The sequence below is a fragment of the Gopherus flavomarginatus genome, chromosome 5 (assembly GCF_025201925.1).
Source record: "Gopherus flavomarginatus isolate rGopFla2 chromosome 5, rGopFla2.mat.asm, whole genome shotgun sequence".
Classification (NCBI taxonomy): Eukaryota; Metazoa; Chordata; order Testudines; family Testudinidae; genus Gopherus; species Gopherus flavomarginatus.
Genome location: NC_066621.1, coordinates 31828134 through 31847416, shown reverse-complemented (window position 1 = coordinate 31847416; position 19283 = coordinate 31828134). Strand labels below are relative to the sequence as shown.

The 19283-nt window shown below is 50.2% G+C and overlaps 1 protein-coding gene and 1 non-coding gene across 2 annotated transcripts; both read left to right on the top strand.

Annotated features, from left to right (window-relative positions):
• The first annotated feature begins 1188 nt into the window (after window positions 1-1188).
• Window positions 1189-1270, top strand: TRNAS-GCU (transfer RNA serine (anticodon GCU)). Its single transcript has one exon. It is a non-coding gene; the product is annotated as a tRNA-Ser (tRNA).
• A 3171-nt stretch (window positions 1271-4441) lies between these two features.
• Window positions 4442-19283, top strand: LOC127052624 (zinc finger protein 560-like). The gene is made up of 6 exons (XM_050956497.1): window positions 4442-4541; window positions 8418-8501; window positions 9195-9321; window positions 11143-11225; window positions 17821-17947; window positions 18792-19283. Exons 2-6 carry the CDS (start codon window positions 8430-8432, stop codon window positions 18818-18820), a joined length of 438 nt encoding a protein of 145 aa, XP_050812454.1. The 5' UTR covers window positions 4442-4541; window positions 8418-8429; the 3' UTR covers window positions 18821-19283.

Below are 19283 nucleotides of genomic sequence, written 5' to 3'. Positions count from 1 at the left end.
CAGGTTCAGAGACGGGCTACGAGGATGATCCGAGGAATGGAAAAACTGCCTTATGAAAGGAGACTCAAAGAGCTTGGCTTGTTTAGCCTGGCCAAAAGAAGGCTGAGGGGGGATATGCTCGCCCTATATAAATATATCAAGGGGGTTAACGTTAGGGAGGGAGAGGAATTATTTAAGTTTAGTACTAATGTAGCCACGAGGACGAATGGGTATAAACTGGATATTAGGAAGTTTAGACTTGAAATTAGACGAAGGTTTCTGACCATTAGGGGAGTGAAGTTCTGGAATAGCCTTCCGAGGGAAGTAGTAGGGGCAAAAGACTTTCCTGGCTTTAAGACAAAGCTTGATAAGTATATGGAGGGGATGTTATGATAGGATCGTTAATTTGGGCAATTGATCTTGAATTACCACCAGACAGGTCTGCTCAATGGTCTGCGGGGAGATGTTGCATGCGATGGGTACTGAGTTGCTGCAGAGAACTCCTTCTTGGGTGCTGGCTGGTGACTCTTGCCCACATGCTCAGGGTTTAGCTGATCGCCATATTTGGGGTCGGGAAGGAATTTTCCTCCAGGGCAGATTGGCAGGTGCCCTGGAGGTTTTTCGCCTTCCCCTGCAGCGTGGGGCACGGGTCGCTTGCTGGTGGTGTCTCTGCAGCTTGAGGTCTTCAAACCATTTTTGAGGATTTCAATAACTCGGTCCTGGGATAGGGGTTGTATAAAATTGGATGGGTGGGGTTCTGTGGCCTGCCTTGTGCAGGAGGTCAGACTAGATGATCAGATTGGTCCCTTCTGACCTATGAGTCTATGAGTCTATGAGTCTGCAGTCCAATAAAAGCTATTCCTCACTCACCTACCCCTCCATCAGGACGGACTAGGTATGTTCTGCTGCCCTTCATTCATACAGGAAGGAGAATAAAATTTCATTCCACTCAATCCTAAAGTGATTTGTAACCCAAGACCATCCCAAACTGGTCATTTTGGGAAAGCGGCCCCATCATGCTGCATAGCTAGGCAGAGTAGGTGTGTCTATGCAAACACGGTCTGTTCCTGAAGTCTTTCCCCAGCTCCTCACTAGGTGAGAGAGGGGAGCTCATTCAGACCCTGCTTACGCTTAGTATATAAAAACTCCTTAGTGTCCCTATCTCTGTCGGCCTTAGATTTCTCCTCGTGTCCATTTTTTGACAGCTCAGATGAGGTGACCGAGTGGTTAAGGTGATGGACTGCTACTCCATTATGCTCTGCCTGCATGGGTTCAAATCCCATTCTCATCAGAGGCATTTAGTCTTCACCCTCCTTTATAGACAACCATCTGCCCCTTTGGTACAATAACAGATCAAACAATGTTGCTTGTGTTACCCAAAATTGGGTCAGTTAGTAATCTTAGAGAGGACTAATAATGCCCCTCCCCCCCAGAGTTTGGCACAAAGCAGCACATTTATTAGCTTGATAGCTAAGCTCAAAAGAAGGGATGAGGGAGGGTGTCACACTCATACTCACGCTCCCAGGACAGGCTGGCAGTGGAGATGTCAGGATCCTTTAAGTTAAGTGTCCCACAGCGCAGTGATGGACGGTGCGATGAAGATCAGTCTCCCTGAGGTGCAATAGAATGTAACACAGCGAACCACTGGCCAGATGGGCCGGGTATAGGGCATTCACTGGAGGTCCAAAGGAGAGTGGGAAAGCCACTTCACAGGCATTCAAAGAGGGAAAGGACACAAGCTGGGGGAGTTTAACAGACCTTTTGAGCATACAGGTTATACAGAGCATACAGATCACTGCTGCTCCTACAACATGATAAGCTCTCAAGCAGCATGTTTCTTACTTTGCCCATCTGTCAATTTTGATGATTATTGATGGAAATATTTTGCCATTGGGTTGTGTGTTTACACAGAAATTGACATTTACCAACAAATACACAATTCTTCCAAGCCTGCCTAGTCTGCAGTTTATGGGTTTAGAGGGACACATTCACTCTTCCAGGTCCCCATTTCAGGCCTGTGCTCTCCAGGTTGTCAACTTCCCGCACTGCTGGGATTCTTCCCTCATCTCCCCCCAAACCACTGCCCCACCCCCACTTCTGGGGTCCCCTCCCTACACTGTCTAACTCCACTGCTGGCAGGATCCCTTCCTGTTCCTTTCATTTCCTGCCTCCACTCTGGGCAAAAGCTCTGCACTCTTCCCACACCAGAAGTTGAACCCAGGCCACCTGGGTGAAAACCAGGAATCCTGACCACTAGCCCATATGGGACTATTGTTGCATCTGACGAAGTGGGTATTCACCCACGACAGCTCATGCTCCAATACGTCTGTTAGTCCATAAGGTGCCACCGGATTCTTGGCTGCTATTATTACTACAACTCAGGCTTTGGCTACACTGGAGAGTTACAGTGCAGGTGGTGGCTTTACAGCGCTGTAACTTACTCCCCGTCCACACTGGCAAGGCACATACAGCGCTGTATCTCCCTGGCTACAGTGCTGCATGTGCTCCACCTGGACAAGAGGAATAAAGAGAACAGAGCTGGTGATGCCGCGCTGGGTTGCCAGTGTAAACAGTGATTAATCTTACTACGCTGTCACTGACCTCCGGAACCTTCCCATAATGCTTTTAAGTAGAGATAACGCTCTTTGTTTTGGTGTGATGCCTCTGTTTGTTTTGTTGTGAGCTCAAGGCTCCCGGAGCTGCTTATCTAAAAACCAAACACAGTTACTGTTTGCAGTGAATGAGCAGAGGCAGGGGGATCCCTTTGGAACACCCACAGCTGGTGTTTGCTTGAGGAGAGAAGCAGCCGTGTGGGCACGGGGGGGGGTCTGTTTTGGATCAGCGGCTTATCTGGTCTGTGAGGAAAAAAACAAAGGCGGCTATTTGCATTTAGTGAATGAGAGAGGGGTGGGGGAGGAGGCTTGAACTTGCCAGGCAGGGAGCTGACACAGTGTCAGCTCCAAAAATCCACTCGCTCTGTCTCCCCCACGCTCCGTGTCACACTCTACCCCACCCTCCTCTTTTGAAAAGCACATTGCAGCCACTTGAATGCTGGGACAGCTGCCCATAATGCACCACTCCCAACAGCGCTGCAAATGTGGCTATGACAGAGTGCTGGTAGCTGTCAGTGTGTCCACACTGCAGCGCTTTCCCTAAACAGCTGTAGGAAGACAGCTTTAACTCCCAGCACTGGACAGCTGCAAGTGTAGCCAAACCCTCTCTAAGCCGACCCCTTATGAGAACAGCAGGGACTAGCATGACTAGATGTCCCGATTTTGGGGTCTTTTTCTTATATAGGTGCCTATTAACCCCACCCCCATCCCAATTTTTCACATTTGCTGTCGGATCACCCTAGCAGGGGTTGCACACAGGGCTGCATTAACCTTCAGGTGCTGAGGTTTCCTTCTCTCCATTCCCAGAGCCTGTGATCAGGAAACAGACATCAGGGCTCCCAGGTGCTGATGAGACCCCATATTATGCAAGGTGCTGTACAAACCCTGGGCAACACTGAGACACCCAGGAGGTTCCCCTCAATTTCCCAGAGCCTCTGCTACCCAACTTCTTCTGAATCCCTCTGGCTCACCCCCCCCCCACAAAAAACCCACCTTTCCAAACAGTCCTTCTTTCCTTACCCCCTGATTCTGGTTTCACATCCTGGGACCATCTCCTCTCTTTGTCTCTCCCCTTCCAGGTGAAGCAGAGATGGAGGCAACTTCAGCCACTGGAGTCAGCCTCAGCGAGCACTGCAGCCAGCCCCGGGGGAGGGGGGGTGTTTGCAGACACAGGAAGGGAGCAGGGGGTGCTGGGAAGAAGGTGGCAGGAGAACAAAGCTCAGAGACCCGACATGGGGAAACTCCAGGGGGCGGGGCTCTGACACATCCCAGGTGCGGGCAGCTCCTTGGGGCGAGGCTCTGGCTCAGCTCGGGGGCGGGGCAGCTCCTCGGGGCGGGGCTCCAGCACAGAGCAGGTGCGGAGCAGCTCCTGGGGGCGGGTCTCTGGCACAGCCCATGGGCAGGGCAGCTCCTCGGGGTGGGGCTCCAGCACAGAGCACGGGCGGGGCAGCTCCTGGGGGCGGGGCTCCAGCACAGAGCGTGGGCGGAGCAGCTCGTGGGTGCGGGGCTCTGGCACAGCCCATGGGCAGGGCAGCTCCTGGGGGCGGGGCTCTGGCACAGCCCATGGGCAGGGCAGCTCCTGGGGGTGGGGCTTTGGTACAGCCTGGGGGCGGGGCAGCTCCTGGGGGCGGGGCTCTGGCACAGCCCATGGGCAGGGCAGCTCCTGGGGGCGGGGCTCTGGCTCAGCTCAGGGGCGGGGCAGCTCCTGGGGGTGAGGCTCTGGCACAGCCCGGGGGCAGGGCAGCTCCTGGGGGCGGGGCTCTGGCTGAGCTCAGGGGCGGGACACCTCCTGGGGGCGGGACTCTGGCACATTGTGACGTAGAGCCCGGGCTAAACAGCTGCATCCTGGTTCTCCACGTGCTGCCAGCAGCGCTGGAGCTGCCCGAGCCGGAGCGGAGCCGCTGTTCTCAGCTGCAGCCAGGATCTGCCCCCGGCCCCTCTGGGATCCAGGTGGGTACAGAGACTGGGGCCCGCGGTTCCCCTTGGTGTGGCTGGCGGGGGCGGGAGGGGAGAAGCCGGAGCTGCAGGCGGGGGAAGGGCGGTGGGACATTGTGACCCGGAGCCCCGGGGAATGAGAGGCGCTGGGGGGCAGGAAAGTGACTCTGCCCCAGGGAGCCTGGGAGAAGCCTTGAAGGCGCCTCGGCCCCAGTGGAGCTGCAGGAGGATCCGCACGCCCCGCTGGGATGGGGGGGGCCGGGGCCCGGCTGTCGTGTGGGGGGGAGGGGCGGACCCCGGGCCAGGCGGGGGGGGGGCGGTGTATTAAATCCCTCCCCATAGCAATGTGCTACTCCCGGGCGCTGCGCATACCCAGTAACAGCCGCTGAAGCCGCTGCCCTTCCCCCTGCCCGGACCAGCCGTAACTTTCCGCCGGGTGCTGGGTGCGGGACTGGAGCGGGGCGGGGGAGTAACAGGGAGCGTGAGAGGGGCGGGCGTAGAGCAGGAAATTGATGGGCGGGGGGGGGTCAGGCAGCTGGAGGCAGGGTTCGTGGGGGGCTAAAGGGCACAATCCGGGCTGGGGGGAGGAGCAGGAGTTGAGCTCAGGGGGAGGCGCTGGCAGAGCCCCCCCCTTTGGTGTGAGGGCGGAGGTGTCGAGGTGGGAGGAGAAGCCGGAGTTGCAGGGGCGGGAGGTCCCTGGGGTCGGGGGGGTAGATCTGTCTCTGTGCAGCCAGGACATTCCTGGGGTGGGAGGGAGGTGAGTTAACTGGATCCTGTCCCTGTTTTTGCCACTTCCTCCCACACACACATTCTCTCAGGATTTCCCCTTTTCTCTCTCATTATCACACGTGGCTATAAAATCCAGGGAGATTCTCCTCCCTCCCCCCAATGATCAGCTCTCTAATTGCCTCTGATTTTCCCTTTTCTCTCCATACTTCTCAAATGTCAATTTAAAATCTCTCCGATGGGGGGTGGATTTTCCCACCCATTTTATCTGCAGCGATTTGTCCTTGTTTAGGTGGGAAATTGTTGCTCTGGGTCATTCCCCAGAACATGGCTCCCACTGGAGTGGGATGGGATGAGGTTCCCGTTCTCTGCCAGGGCAGGGAAGGGAAGGGAGAAGCACATCCCTCATGGAGACTGCCCAGACCCCATTTCCCAATTCCCCTGCGGCCCCCTTCCATTGTCCAGGGAGCCTTCCAGCTCCCCCCCGCCCTTAAATCAGCTCCTCAAAGGGCTCTGAGCTGCTCACGTGAATGGTTGCCCCGTGGCCGGGGGGGACCATCACATTCTGTTTATGTATTGGACAGTCATATAAAATCCAGTCCAACAGTCCCCCTTTTCCACTAGTTATTTAATAGCAACATCAAATCCCCTCCGATCTTGGTGGTTTTCTCTCATGTTATCAAATGTCGTTTGTGACAGGGTTCTCTCTGCGTGTCTCAAAGATTGATATAAAATACCCCAAACATTTGCCCCACTTCTCTCTAGTTGTTTTATTTCTAATTGAATATGATGGGTTGTTTCCCAATGTGCTAAGATGCAGCCGCCTCTGGGGTGGATCCATGGTGGCTATTATTTGCTAGTGACAGCCCGTGGATCTTTCTTGCCCTCCAGGCCTTCCATTCTCCTGTTAAAGAAGCACTCCCCAGGCTCCCTCTGCCTGTGTGACTGGCCAGCAGGAGGTGATGTTAACTTTCTAGCCACTTCTCACACTCTGTGAGGTAACACTTGCAGGGGCAGGGAGGTGTCTGTGTGGGGAGATTGCAGCTGAAGGGGCATTGTGGTAGGGGGAGGCCTCTGGGTGGCTGGGCAGGGGGTACCCTAGTCAGGTTGGTGGGTTGTGGAGGTTTGGGGTGTTCGGGGGTGGTGGTTCTGATGTGCCCATCCCTGAGGCTATGGGTCCTGGAGGTGGGTATCGCTGGGGGCCTGGTGGCTGCAGAACAGTGGGGGTGGGTGTCTCTTGGGGAGGCGGGACAGAGGGTTAGAGGGAGCCTGGTTCTGTGCCAGGGGCTCTGTCTGTGCTTCCCCCGCTGGTTCCTGGTTTTGTTGCCATGCCCAGTGCACAGAGCTGGGGGAGGGGATCCCTGGCACTAGGTGAGGGCATGCCAGGGAAGCAGAGTGATGGGTCGCACTGTAAAGCATCAGGGGTTCACACTGGGCAGAGGAGGGGGTCCCAGGCAAATGTCAGGGTAGATCGTTCTGGAGGGTGAGGAAGTTCCTAGGCAGGAAGTGAGGGACTGAGTTCCCAGTGGGGGGGTCCCTTGAGGGGGTCCCTGGCTGCTGGGGGCTCTTGGTGGGGGGAACCCTTTGGGATTCCCAACCTGGCAATCATGGTGTGGTGGGGGTTCTCTGGCCGGTGGGACTTTGAGGGGTATCTGGGATCCCTGGCCAGGGACTCTGGGGGCTGCGTCCCAGGGAATATCTGATGGGATCCTGGCTGGGGGGTTTCTGGGGCCCCTGGCTGGGGGGTCTGGGCACTGGGTACTAGGGGATGTCTGGGGGCTGCTGTTAACCATGATCCTTCTCTCTGGTCAACTTGTACCAGAGTCCTGGCTCCTAGTCACCAGGTCACCAAGTCCATTCCCCAGTCACGTGCCCTGTCACTGTGATAACTTTCTGTCCACTTAGCAAACACTGTTAGTGTGAAATTCACAGAATTTACTTTTCTCCTCTTTTGAAAACTGCAGGAACTTCGGTTCCGTTTGGAAAATTTTTGCCCCCAGTCCTTGTCCTAGATCTGCGGGGGTGAGGGAGGTGGGAAGGGAGTCAGCACTGCCACACTGATGGTCTTTTCCACAGCGTTCTGAACTCATTCTTTCTGAAATCCGGTGTCATTGAGACCGTTGTTAATCCAGAGTCACTGTATGGAAAGACAAGGAGTGATTCCAGATGGACAGTGGGTCAAATGAGATCAGCCATTCTCCCTGTGAGGAGGGGCTCCCATTAGCTGCTCTCCCCAGAGAGCTAAAGGAGGGAAGCTGCTCATACACTCTGTCCCTCTCTGCTCAGGATATTGGGGTTCAGCTTCCTGGGTCAGATGCTGCAGCCTCCATTGTGATCTGGGAGACCAGGCTTGGCAGCTGCTGCTCCCCCAGTGGGGCTCTGTGCTGGGAAGTGACCTTAATTAAAGCTTCTTCTCTGCCCGGCCCAGGGGATGACTTTCTGCAGCTGGTCCTAGCCCCCTAGGGCAGTCCTGGGCCCTGTTACTACTAAATTCTGAGCCAGAGTCTCCAGGTAACTGAAAGACCTCAGGGAATGTCCTAGGGTCTGGCAAGAAAGTGACTCTGCACAAACAACACCACCTCATTTCTCCTCCCATTAGCGGTTGCCAGGAGGAAATCCAGCCATGGGAGAGCAAAGCCCCCAGGAATGGGACTGTCCCAGCCAGAGGGGCAGGGAGAGAGGACAGGGGAAGGAGAGACTGAAAGGGGCAGTGGGAGAAATGAATGTGGGGGAGAGATTTCCAGCTCTCTAGTCCACCCAGACACATGTATTGCTGCATCCTGGGGCAGAACCACTTTCCAGTGAACAAAACAAGGATCAGACAGAGCAAAAGCCAGTTCCTGACTCCATATTCCCCCTGCTGGGGTGTGGCTGCCGTGGGGTCAGTGTCTGAGGGAATCCCCCACAGTGACTCCTTTGGTTCTGCTCTTTTCTAGCCTTGTGTTCAGAGAAGGGGTGAGGGGAGAGAGAAGGGAGGTTAAAAATGTGTCTGTGGACTTAGCCTGGCAGGAGGAGCCAGGTCTAAATATGTAATAAACAGATTGAGCATTTCCCAGCATGACAGAATCTAGGGTGTCTGTCTGCAGGGAAAGGGCCTGGAGGAATTGTGATGTGAAATTAACTAAAACCGGTTCTGAAACGCCCACAACTGCCCTTCTCCCCCAGACAGGCTGCAGAATGTTTTGCTCCAGCTCATCCCAGCCTGGCGTGGGACAGGGAAGAGAAATGGCTGCAGTGGAGTCAGTCCAGGTAGAGATTATCGGGGGGTTGCTGGTGGGTTCCTGCTGGAGGAAAGGGAGAGCAAATACACCAGAGGTGGGAAGGTTTGCAGAGTCTGGTTTGGAGGTTGGAGCGGGGCAGGAAATTCACAGCGTGGGGAAAGGAGGAGGCCAGGGTGTGGCAGACCTGCTGGGAGTTATTTACTAAGTGGCCTAGATTCTAGGAACAGACCCAGGAGGTTTGGAGGTGGAAATGCCCTAATTTGTGAAGAGAGAAAATAACCCACCTACATGGAGCTAGTCAAACTGACCAGACTCCTAGTGCTGGAGCCTGACCTCATTAACCATCAGCTGCTGTGAGATATAAAGGGGACACCCATGAGTCAGGCTTATTGGAGCTGCCTCTCCCTTCATATCCCACTCCTCACAATGAGGAGGGTGTTGGGCATCCTACCAGCGAGCTCTCCCTGGACCCTGCTAGGGGTTCCATCTCCTGTATCAGTCAGTGGCTAGTAGGGGGGTGATGGATATGCTGGGAGAGATAAGGGGCTCTCTCTTCATCCCCTCACCCTGGCATTTGCTGGATACTCTGAGCCAGGTCGAGGTGGGACTCTCCTGACTATGATCCACCCAGAGCTTCCATTTGATTCACTCTTCTCTGCCACAAATAGTGGGGCTGTGAGTGGGGCAGCAAGTCCTTAGTGTTGGACTCTTACTCTTTCAGGGGCTGGTGACCTTCAAGGAGATGGCTATGTATTTCACCAGGGAAGAGTGGGCTCTGCTGGACCCCACTCAGAGAGCCCTCTACTGGGATGTCATGCAGGAGAACTATGAGACTGTGACCTCGCTGGGTAAGGGTTCCTGTCCCTTCTGTTCTTGGAAGGGGAAATGAAGAGTGAAGGTTCACGCCACCCCCACAATGCCATCTGTACCCTGTCCTGTTTCAGCATCACCCCAATAGGCCAGTGACACACATAATACCAGAGACCCTCCTCTGCTGCAGAACACTTTGGGAACAGAGCACAGGAGCCGTATTGCACAGTGTCAAATATCTCCTGTTTGCTCAAGTGAAACTGGGGGTTAGGTCTGGCATAACTGTCCCATACCCCTAATCATTTTTGTTGCCCTTTTCTGAACCTTTTCCAATTCCAATATTTCTATTTTTGAGATGGGGTGACATGTGCATGCAGTATTCAAGATGTGGGTGTATCATGGATTTATTTGCTGTTTTTTACAAATATGATCTATGAGATATTCTGTCATATCTATCACTTTCTTAATTATTTCCTACATTGTTCACTTTTTTTCACTGCTGCTGCACATTGAGTGGATGTTTTCAGAGAACTATCCACAGTGACTCCAAGATCACTCTCTTGAGTGGAAACAACTAATTTAGACCCCATCATTTTGTATGTATAGTTGGGATTGTGTTTTCCAATGGGCTGCACTATGTGCTATCCTGTCATCTAGTACTGCTAAGATCCTGGATTCAGTAATATCCCTGCCCTTCCTGTTCCCTTTCTCCACCGAACCCCGCCAGCCCATGCTTCCTGTTCCCAGCTTCCCCAGGATTCTCGCACTGTCTCTGAACCTCTCTGTCAGCAAGAAGCAGTGCCAGGGACACTTGCCCTCTGTCTGGAGTCTTCGATTTCTGGGACATGGATTTACTTTCTCTGTGTTGTAAGAGGCTCTGTCATAATGAGTGTCTGTGATGTTACCCAGAGTACAATCTGGACTGTTAAATAGCTGTACCTCAGTCCTCCAGCATGGGGTGCCTTTTCCACTGTTTTCCCGCGAGAACAGCCCCTCTTGGCCAATTAACACACAGTCTCCAGCATGTAACTCACTCCCAGCTACACAGTATTGAGTGCTGCTAGACAGCCACTCATGAATTACACCTCAGGAGAAAACCAGCAAATTCTCAAGTGCCCAACTTTCCCCCAGAAATGTGCATCTTGCACTGTCCAGCACGCTACTGAACGACCCAAGCTCATATGAAGTCTGTCATTTCATCAGCGGAAAATGACATGCACCAGCTTGTTATCCCAAACAGAGTTTCCAACACACTTCAATCCACACATACTGGTTAGATGAACAATAAACCAAGATTGTTAACTACCAAAAACTAAAACTAGGCCCAGTCCATGAAAGGGGCACTCCCAGGAGAGACTGTACAAAGGCTGGAACATGAAACACCTTTGTAAACCTGAGACAGCTGCCTTGGGGACAATGACAGGGAGAATCCCCCAAAGTGACTCCTTTGTTTCTGCTCTTCTCTGGCCTCCGATTGTTCCTTCCAACGTGGAGTACTTTGCACTTGTCTCTACTGAATTTGATCCTATTTACTTCAGATCATTTCTCCCGTTTGTCCAGATCATTTTGAATTTTAATCCAATCCTCCAAAGCACTTACAACCCCTCCCAGCTTGGTGTTGTCCGCAAACTTGATACGTGTAAGAGAGAGACTGTTACTGGGAGGGTTTCCCCATGTGTCAGAGGGTTACACCCTGGTGGGAGGGGGCTAGGCCTGTACTGGAATAAGGTCACTCTGTGCTTCACAGTGTGCTAGAACCTAGAATGTGCATTAGCAGGGGAAAAGCTGGGGGAATCGGCTTGTGGAATGGACAAAAGCCTAGTCTGAATTCTCACACCTTGCCCTTTTCACCCCGGCAGGCCAGAGAATAACATCCATGTTTCGCTGCAGATCATCTCGTCCTCCCAGGGGCAAGGAAATGGCTGCAATGGAGCTGGCTCAGGTAAAGAGATTATCAGGGTGGTGGGCTCTGCTTGGAGGTTGAGGAGCAGTAAATGCATCAGAGGGTGGGAATTGCTAGAAGGTGGTGGGAAGCAGGAAATATCTCGGGTGGAGAAAGGGAGGGGACAGCATGTGACAAACCTGCTGAGACTTGTGTAGTGTAGGGCGTGATGGGTTGTCACCCCCAGGAGGCAGTTTGTGGAGCTTCTGGGAACTGCTGTGTCCTCTAACCCTCACGCTGGGCTGGCCCTTCTCACACTGCTTTGCTGGAGATTTCGCCAGCCTCTCCAGGGCCTGTTATCACCCAACACAACAGCAGGTGGCGCCATGCAGCCAACTAAGCTACCTGAGTGCGTTACCTAAGCCACTCAAGGACAGATAGAAGACAAGAGCCAATTTCCCACTCCCCAACCTTGCACACTTGCTGTAGTATAAATCCAGAATGATACCATCTTATAGTGCACAGGGATCTCTATAATACAAGCTCATTAATGTAGTTCCCCTTCCCCTCGATATGGGACAGATGTGCACAACAAGCTGAGATTTTCCCCAGACACTTCACTCAAAATACGCTGGTTAAGATAAAGCATCAAACAAGTTTATTAACTGCAGAAAGATAGATTAAGTGATTATAAGTGATAACAAACAGATCAAAGCAGATTATTTAGCAAATAACCAAAACTCAGACTAAGCCTAACATACTAGATGGATAGAATTTGAATTAGCAATTTCTCACCCTGACTGATGGTACAAGCAGTCCCCCAAGTTTCCATACACAAGCTAGAAATCTCTTGATCCTGGGAGTAGCACTTCCCCCACATCCGTTTTTGTTTCTCAGGTGTTTCCAGAAGTTCTCTTGTGTGGAGAATGAGGCCAAGAGATGATGTCACACCCCACCTTATGTAGCTTTTCCATATGGTGGGAACCTTTTGTTCCAAACTCAGTTCCTAGTCCAGTTTGTGGAAAAATACAGGTACTAAAATGGAGTTTAGTGTCATGTGGTCTGGTCAGAGGCCCTGCTGAGTCATAGTAGCCATGACTCATAGGCTGGCTGAAACATTCACAGGAAGGCTAAGCTCTTCCACAGTCCATTGTCTTTGTTGAGCCATCAGCACTGTGCTGGCTTCTTCATTGTTGTACCTGAAAGGCTCATTGTGGGTGTTACCCAGAGTAAGCACATTTGAAATACAGATACAGAGTCAATATCCATAACTTCAGATACGAACATGATATGTGCACACAAATAGGATAATCATATTCAGCAAATCAGAACTTTTCCAGTGACACCACACATGATGCATCTTCTACAAAATAGGATCATAATTATTTCCTAATCATATTATAATCATACCACTATGATGAATATGGGGGTGTAGTGTCAGATAGGTCCGTAATTTCAAGGCACAGGAGTTGGGAATGGAACTTCCCCTCTCTGTGGAACAGGAAATAACCCTCCAGCCAGGGCTGGGACAACTTCCCAGACTCTCAGTGATGGAGCCTGAATCTACTGACATTTCATTAATTACCACCAACCCCAATCTTTGTGGCAACTGTAAACTTTATCAGTGATGATTTTGTACTCTCTTCTAAGTCATGGATAAGAATGTTAAATAGCACAGGGCCAAGAACCAATCCCTGCAGGAACCTGCTAGAAAGAAATCCACTCGATCATGGTTCCCCATTTACTATCAGAGTTTTTAATCGATTTAATGTATGCCGTGTTTATTTTGTATCATTCTAGTTTTTTTTAGTAAAAATATTGTGCTAATCAAGTCATGTCCCTTACGGAAGTTTAGGTATATTACATCAATACTATTAGCTGCAACCAAACTTTTGATCTCATCCAATAAGGATATCCCGTTAGTTTGATAGGCTCTATTTTCTCTAAACCTTTGTTAATGGGCACTACAATTCTGACCTTCTAACTTGTATTCTTTATGATTGACTTCCCCTTTCTTCCATATATTTTATTTGGAGAGGGCTTGGATTCCTACCAGGGAGCCACTATCAGGGTCCAGAGACAACCCCATCTCCTATATTAAGCTCTGGCTAGTAGCTATGTGATAAATGTGAAGACCCTGCTTCTGTCTGTCAGATGGGAGACACAAAGGTTCTCTCTTTCTACCCTCTGATGCCTCCTGGCTGCTGTAAGCAAGGTGGGGTGGGACTCTGTTAACATGTGTCTCCCGGAGCTTCCATTTCCCTGGTGCTGCTGTTCCGTGAATAGTGGGGTTGTGAGTGGGTCAGCAGGTACTGAGTATTGGACTCCTGCTCTTTCAGGGGCCGGTGACCTTCGAGGAGGTGGCTGTGTATTTCTCCAGGGAAGAGGGGACTCTGCTGGACCCCACTCAGAGAGCCCTCTACTGGGATGTCATGCAGGAGGAACTATGAGACTGTGACCTCGCTGGGTAAGGGTTCCTGTCCCTTCTGTTCTTGGAAGGGAAATGAAGAGTGAAGGTTCACGCCACCCCCACAATGCCATCTGTACCCTGTCCTGTTTCAGCATCACCCCAATAGGCCAGTGACACACATAATACCAGAGACCCTCCTCTGCTGCAGAACACTTTGGGAACAGAGCACAGGAGCCGTATTGCACAGTGTCAAATATCTCCTGTTTGCTCAAGTGAAAACTGGGGGTTAGGTCTGGCATAACTGTCCCATACCCCTAATCATTTTTGTTGCCCTTTTCTGAACCTTTTCCAATTCCAATATTTCTATTTTTTGAGATGGGGTGACATGTGCATGCAGTATTCAAGATGTGGGTGTATCATGGATTTATTTGCTGTTTTTACAAATATGATCTATGAGATATTCTGTCATATCTATCACTTTCTTAATTATTTCCTACATTGTTCACTTTTTTTCACTGCTGCTGCACATTGAGTGGATGTTTTCAGAGAACTATCCACAGTGACTCCAAGATCACTCTCTTGAGTGGAAACAACTAATTTAGACCCCATCATTTTGTATGTATAGTTGGGATTGTGTTTTCCAATGGGCTGCACTATGTGCTATCCTGTCATCTAGTACTGCTGAGATCCTGGATTCAGTAATATCCTCTGCCCTTCCTGTTCCCTTTCTCCACCGAACCCCGCCAGCCCATGCTTCCTGTTCCCAGCTTCCCCAGGATTCTCGCACTGTCTCTGAACCTCTCTGTCAGTAAGAAGCAGTGCCAGGGACACTTGCCCTCTGTCTGGAGTCTTCCGATTTCTGGGACATGGATTTACTTTCTCTGTGTTGTAAGAGGCTCTGTCATAATGAGTGTCTGTGATGTTACCCAGAGTACAATCTGGACTGTTGAATAGCTGTCCCCTCAGTCCTCCAGCATGGGGTGCCTTTTCCACTGTTTTTCCCGCGAGAACAGCCCCTCTTGGCCAATTAACACACAGTCTCTAGCATGTAACTCACTCCCAGCTACACAGTATTGAGTGCTGCTAGACAGCCACTCATGAATTACACCTCAGGAGAAAACCAGCAAATTCTCAAGTGCCCAACTTTCCCCCAGAAATGTGCATCTTGCACTGTCCAGCACGCTACTGAACGACCCAAGCTCATATGAAGTCTGTCATTTCATCAGCGGAAAATGACATGCACCAGCTTGTTATCCCAAACAGAGTTTCCAACACACTTCAATCCACACATACTGGTTAGATGAACAATAAACCAAGATTGTTAACTACCAAAAACTAAAACTAGGCCCAGTCCATGAAAGGGGCACTCCCAGGAGAGACTGTATAAAGGCTGGAACATGAAACACCTTTGTAAACCTGAGACAGCTGCCTTGGGGACAATGACAGGGAGAATCCCCAAAGTGACTCCTTTGTTTCTGCTCTTCTCTGGCCTCCGATTGTTCCTTCCAACGTGGAGTACTTTGCACTTGTCTCTACTGAATTTGATCCTATTTACTTCAGATCATTTCTCCCGTTTGTCCAGATCATTTTGAATTTTAATCCAATCCTCCAAAGCACTTACAACCCCCTCCCAGCTTGGTGTTGTCCGCAAACTTGATATCGTGTAAGAGAGAGAACTGTTACTGGGAGGGTTTCCCCATGTGTCAGAGGGTTACACCCTGGTGGGAGGGGGCTAGGCCTGTACTGGAATAAGGTCACTCTGTGCTTCACAGTGTGCTAGAACCTAGAATGTGCATTAGCAGGGGAAAAGCTGGGGGCAATCGGCTTGGGGAATGGACAAAAGCCTAGTCTGAATTCTCACACCTTGCCCTTTTCACCCCAGGCAGGCCAGAGAATAACATCCATGTTTCGCTGCAGATCATCTCGTCCTCCCAGGGGCAAGGAAATGGCTGCAATGGAGCTGGCTCAGGTAAGAGATTATCAGGGTGGCGGGCTCTGCTTGGAGGTTGAGGAGCAGTAAATGCATAAGAGGGTGGGAATTGCTAGAGGTGGTGGGAAGCAGGAAATATCTCGGGATGGAGAAAGGAGAGGGGACAGCATGTGACAAACCTGCTGAGACTTGTGTAGTGTAGGGCGTGATGGGTTGTCACCCCCAGGAGGCAGTTTGTGGAGCTTCTGGGAACTGCTGTGTCCTCTAACCCTCACGCTGGGCTAGCCCTTCTTACACTGCTTTGCTGGAGATTTCGCCAGCCTCTCCAGGGCCTGTTATCACCCAACACAACAGCAGGTGGCGCCATGCAGCCAACTAAGCTACCTGAGTGCGTTACCTAAGCCACTCAAGGACAGATAGAAGACAAGAGCCAATTTCCCACTCCCCAACCTTGCACACTTGCTGTAGTATAAATCCAGAATGATACCATCTTATAGTGCACAGGGATCTCTATAATACAAGCTCATTAATGTAGTTCCCCTTCCCCTCGATATGGGACAGATGTGCACAACAAGCTGAGATTTTCCCCAGACACTTCACTCAAAATACGCTGGTTAAGATAAAGCATCAAACAAGTTTATTAACTGCAGAAAGATAGATTAAGTGATTATAAGTGATAACAAACAGATCAAAGCAGATTATTTAGCAAATAACCAAAACTCAGACTAAGCCTAACATACTAGATGGATAGAATTTGAATTAGCAATTTCTCACCCTGACTGATGGTACAAGCAGTCCCCCAAGTTTCCATACACAAGCTAGAAATCTCTTGATCCTGGGAGCAGCACTTCCCCCACATCCGTTTTTGTTTCTCAGGTGTTTCCAGAAGTTCTCTTGTGTGGAGAATGAGGCCAAGAGATGATGTCACACCCCACCTTATGTAGCTTTTCCATATGGTGGGAACCTTTTGTTCCAAACTCAGTTCCTAGTCCAGTTTGTGGAAAAATACAGGTACTAAAATGGAGTTTAGTGTCATGTGGTCTGGTCACAGGCCCTGCTGAGTCATAGTAGCCATGACTCATAGGCTGGCTGAAACATTCACAGGAAGGCTAAGCTCTTCCACAGTCCATTGTCTTTGTTGAGCCATCAGCACTGTCTGGCTTCTTCATTGTTGTACCTGAAAGGCTCATTGTGGGTGTTACCCAGAGTAAGCACATTTGAAATACAGATACAGAGTCAATATCCATAACTTCAGATACGAACATGATATGTGCACACAAATAGGATAATCATATTCAGCAAATCAGAACTTTTCCAGTGACACCACACATGATGCATCTTCTACAAAATAGATCATAATTATGTCCTAATCATATTATAATCATACCACTATGATGAATATGGGGGTGTAGTGTCAGATAGGTCCTAATTTCAAGGCACAGGAGTTGGGAATGGAACTTCCCCTCTTTGTGGAACAGGAAATAACCCTCCAGCCAGGGCTGGGACAACTTCCCAGACTCTCAGCGATGGAGCCTGAATCTACTGACATTTCATTAATTACCACCAACCCCAATCTTTGTGGCAACTGTAAACTTTATCAGTGATGATTTTGTACTCTCTTCTAAGTCATGGATAAGAATGTTAAATAGCACAGGGCCAAGAACCAATCCCTGCAGGAACCTGCTAGAAAGAAATCCACTCGATCATGGTTCCCCATTTACTATCAGAGTTTTTAATCTATTTAATGTATGCCGTGTTTATTTTGTATCATTCTAGTTTTTTTTAGTAAAAATATTGTGCTAATCAAGTCATGTCCCTTACGGAAGTTTAGGTATATTACATCAATACTATTAGCTGCAACCAAACTTTTGATCTCATCCAATAAGGATATCCCGTTAGTTTGATAGGCTCTATTTTCTCTAAACCTTTGTTAATGGGCACTACAATTCTGACCTTCTAACTTCTATTCTTTATGATTGACTTCCCCTTTCTTCCATATATTTTATTTGGAGAGTGCTTGGATTCCTACCAGGGAGCCACTATCAGGGTCCAGAGACAGCCCCATCTCCTATATTAAGCTCTGGCTAGTAGCTATGTGATAAATGTGAAGACCCTGCTTCTGTCTGTCAGATGGGAGACACAAAGGTTCTCTCTTTCTACCCTCTGATGCCTCCTGGCTGCTGTAAGCAAGGTGGGGTGGGACTCTGTTAACATGTGCCTCCCGGAGCTTCCATTTCCCTGGTGCTGCTGTTCCGTGAATAGTGGGGTTGTGAGTGGGTCAGCAGGTACTGAGTATTGGACTCCTGCTCTTTCAGGGGCCGGTGACCTTCGAGGAGGTGGCTGTGTATTTCTCCAGGGAAGAGGGGACTCTGCTGGACCCCACTCAGAGAGCCCTCTACAGAGATGTCATGCAGGGGAACTATGAGACGATGGTCTTGCTGGGTAAGGATTCCTGTCCCTTCTGTTCTTGGAAGGGGAAATGAAGAGTGAAGGTTCATGCCACCCCCACAATGCCATCTGTACCCTGTCCTGTTTCAGCATCACCCCAATAGGCCAGTAACATACATACTACCAGAGACCCTCCTCTGCTGCAGAACACTTTGGGAACAGAGCACAGGAGCAGCATCACACAATGTCAAATATCTCCTCTTTACTCAAGTAAAACTGGGGTTAGGTCCAGCATAATGAACAGAAGCTTCCTACCCCCAGCCTTCTCTCAAACCCTGAGCCTTCTCTACCCAAACCAGAATGTGCTTGGGGTGTAACAAGCAGGCGGCTGGAGTCAGAGCTGCCAGTCCAGGGTTACTTATCATACAGACACTCAGTGCGTCCTTGAACGCTGGCTGGGAGTATCCAGACAGGGGAGCTCCAGCAGCAGAACACTGAATCTCACCCAGGATTACAGATGACACAACTCCTCGCCGATCTGGATTGCACCCCAGCATGTGAAAATGGCCTAGGTTGGTAGTGACATTTCTTGAGACATGGAGAGTCTTGCTCCCATATCACCAGGTGTAATAAAAATAACAGGAAAGGCCAAATATGGAAAACTGATTGTTCAGCTTGCTTTTGACCTGCATCATATTTTGCAATATATTCCAAATAAGGAAATTAACGTGCAACGTATGTGTCATTGTTTGTGGTTTTAAGCTGTAAAAGGCTTGTGTGATTTTTAGCTCAGGAACAGTATTCCAATAGCTGTCGCCCCCTGCGTGCTTGTAACCAAGAAAAGAGCCTCAGGCTGAGCTGATTCAAATATTAATCCTGTGGTCGTTTTCCACAACAGCCTCAATAGGTCCCTGTGATGGAATGTAAGGCTACATCTAGACTACCCACCGTATCGGCGGGTTAAAATCGATTGCTCGGGGATCGATATATGGCGTCTCATCTAGACGCCATATATCGATCCCCGAGCGCGCTTATATCGATTCCGGAACAACACCAACCCCAACGGAGTTGCTGATTTGACAGGGGGAGCCGCGGACATCGATCCCGCGCGGTGAGGATGGGTGAGTAATCCGATCTTAGATATTCGACTTCAGTTACGTTATTCACGTAGCTGAATTTGCGTATCTAAGATCGATTTCCCCCCGTAGTGTAGACCAGCCCTTAATGTCTTCACACCTTCCCCCTGCAGGAGAATGGCTGTTTGACCAGCTGTTTGCCTTGCTGTCTCTGAGGAACTGGTCTGTGGGTGTTCCCCAGAACTGTAACTTTTTCAGTAATATCATACTGTAAAATCTCACAATTTTACATACAGTGTTACTACACATTTTAA

Excerpts from the sequence above, each read along its gene's own strand:
- LOC127052624 (XM_050956497.1), top strand. The coding sequence starts at position 8,430 with ATGTTTTGCTCCAGCTCATCCCAGCCTGGCGTGGGACAGGGAAGAGAA. Across the intron at positions 9,322-11,142 it reads TGAGACTGTGACCTCGCTGG|GCCAGAGAATAACATCCATG; the intron begins GTAAGGGTTCCT and ends TCACCCCGGCAG. Across the intron at positions 11,226-17,820 it reads CTGCAATGGAGCTGGCTCAG|GGGCCGGTGACCTTCGAGGA; the intron begins GTAAAGAGATTA and ends CTGCTCTTTCAG.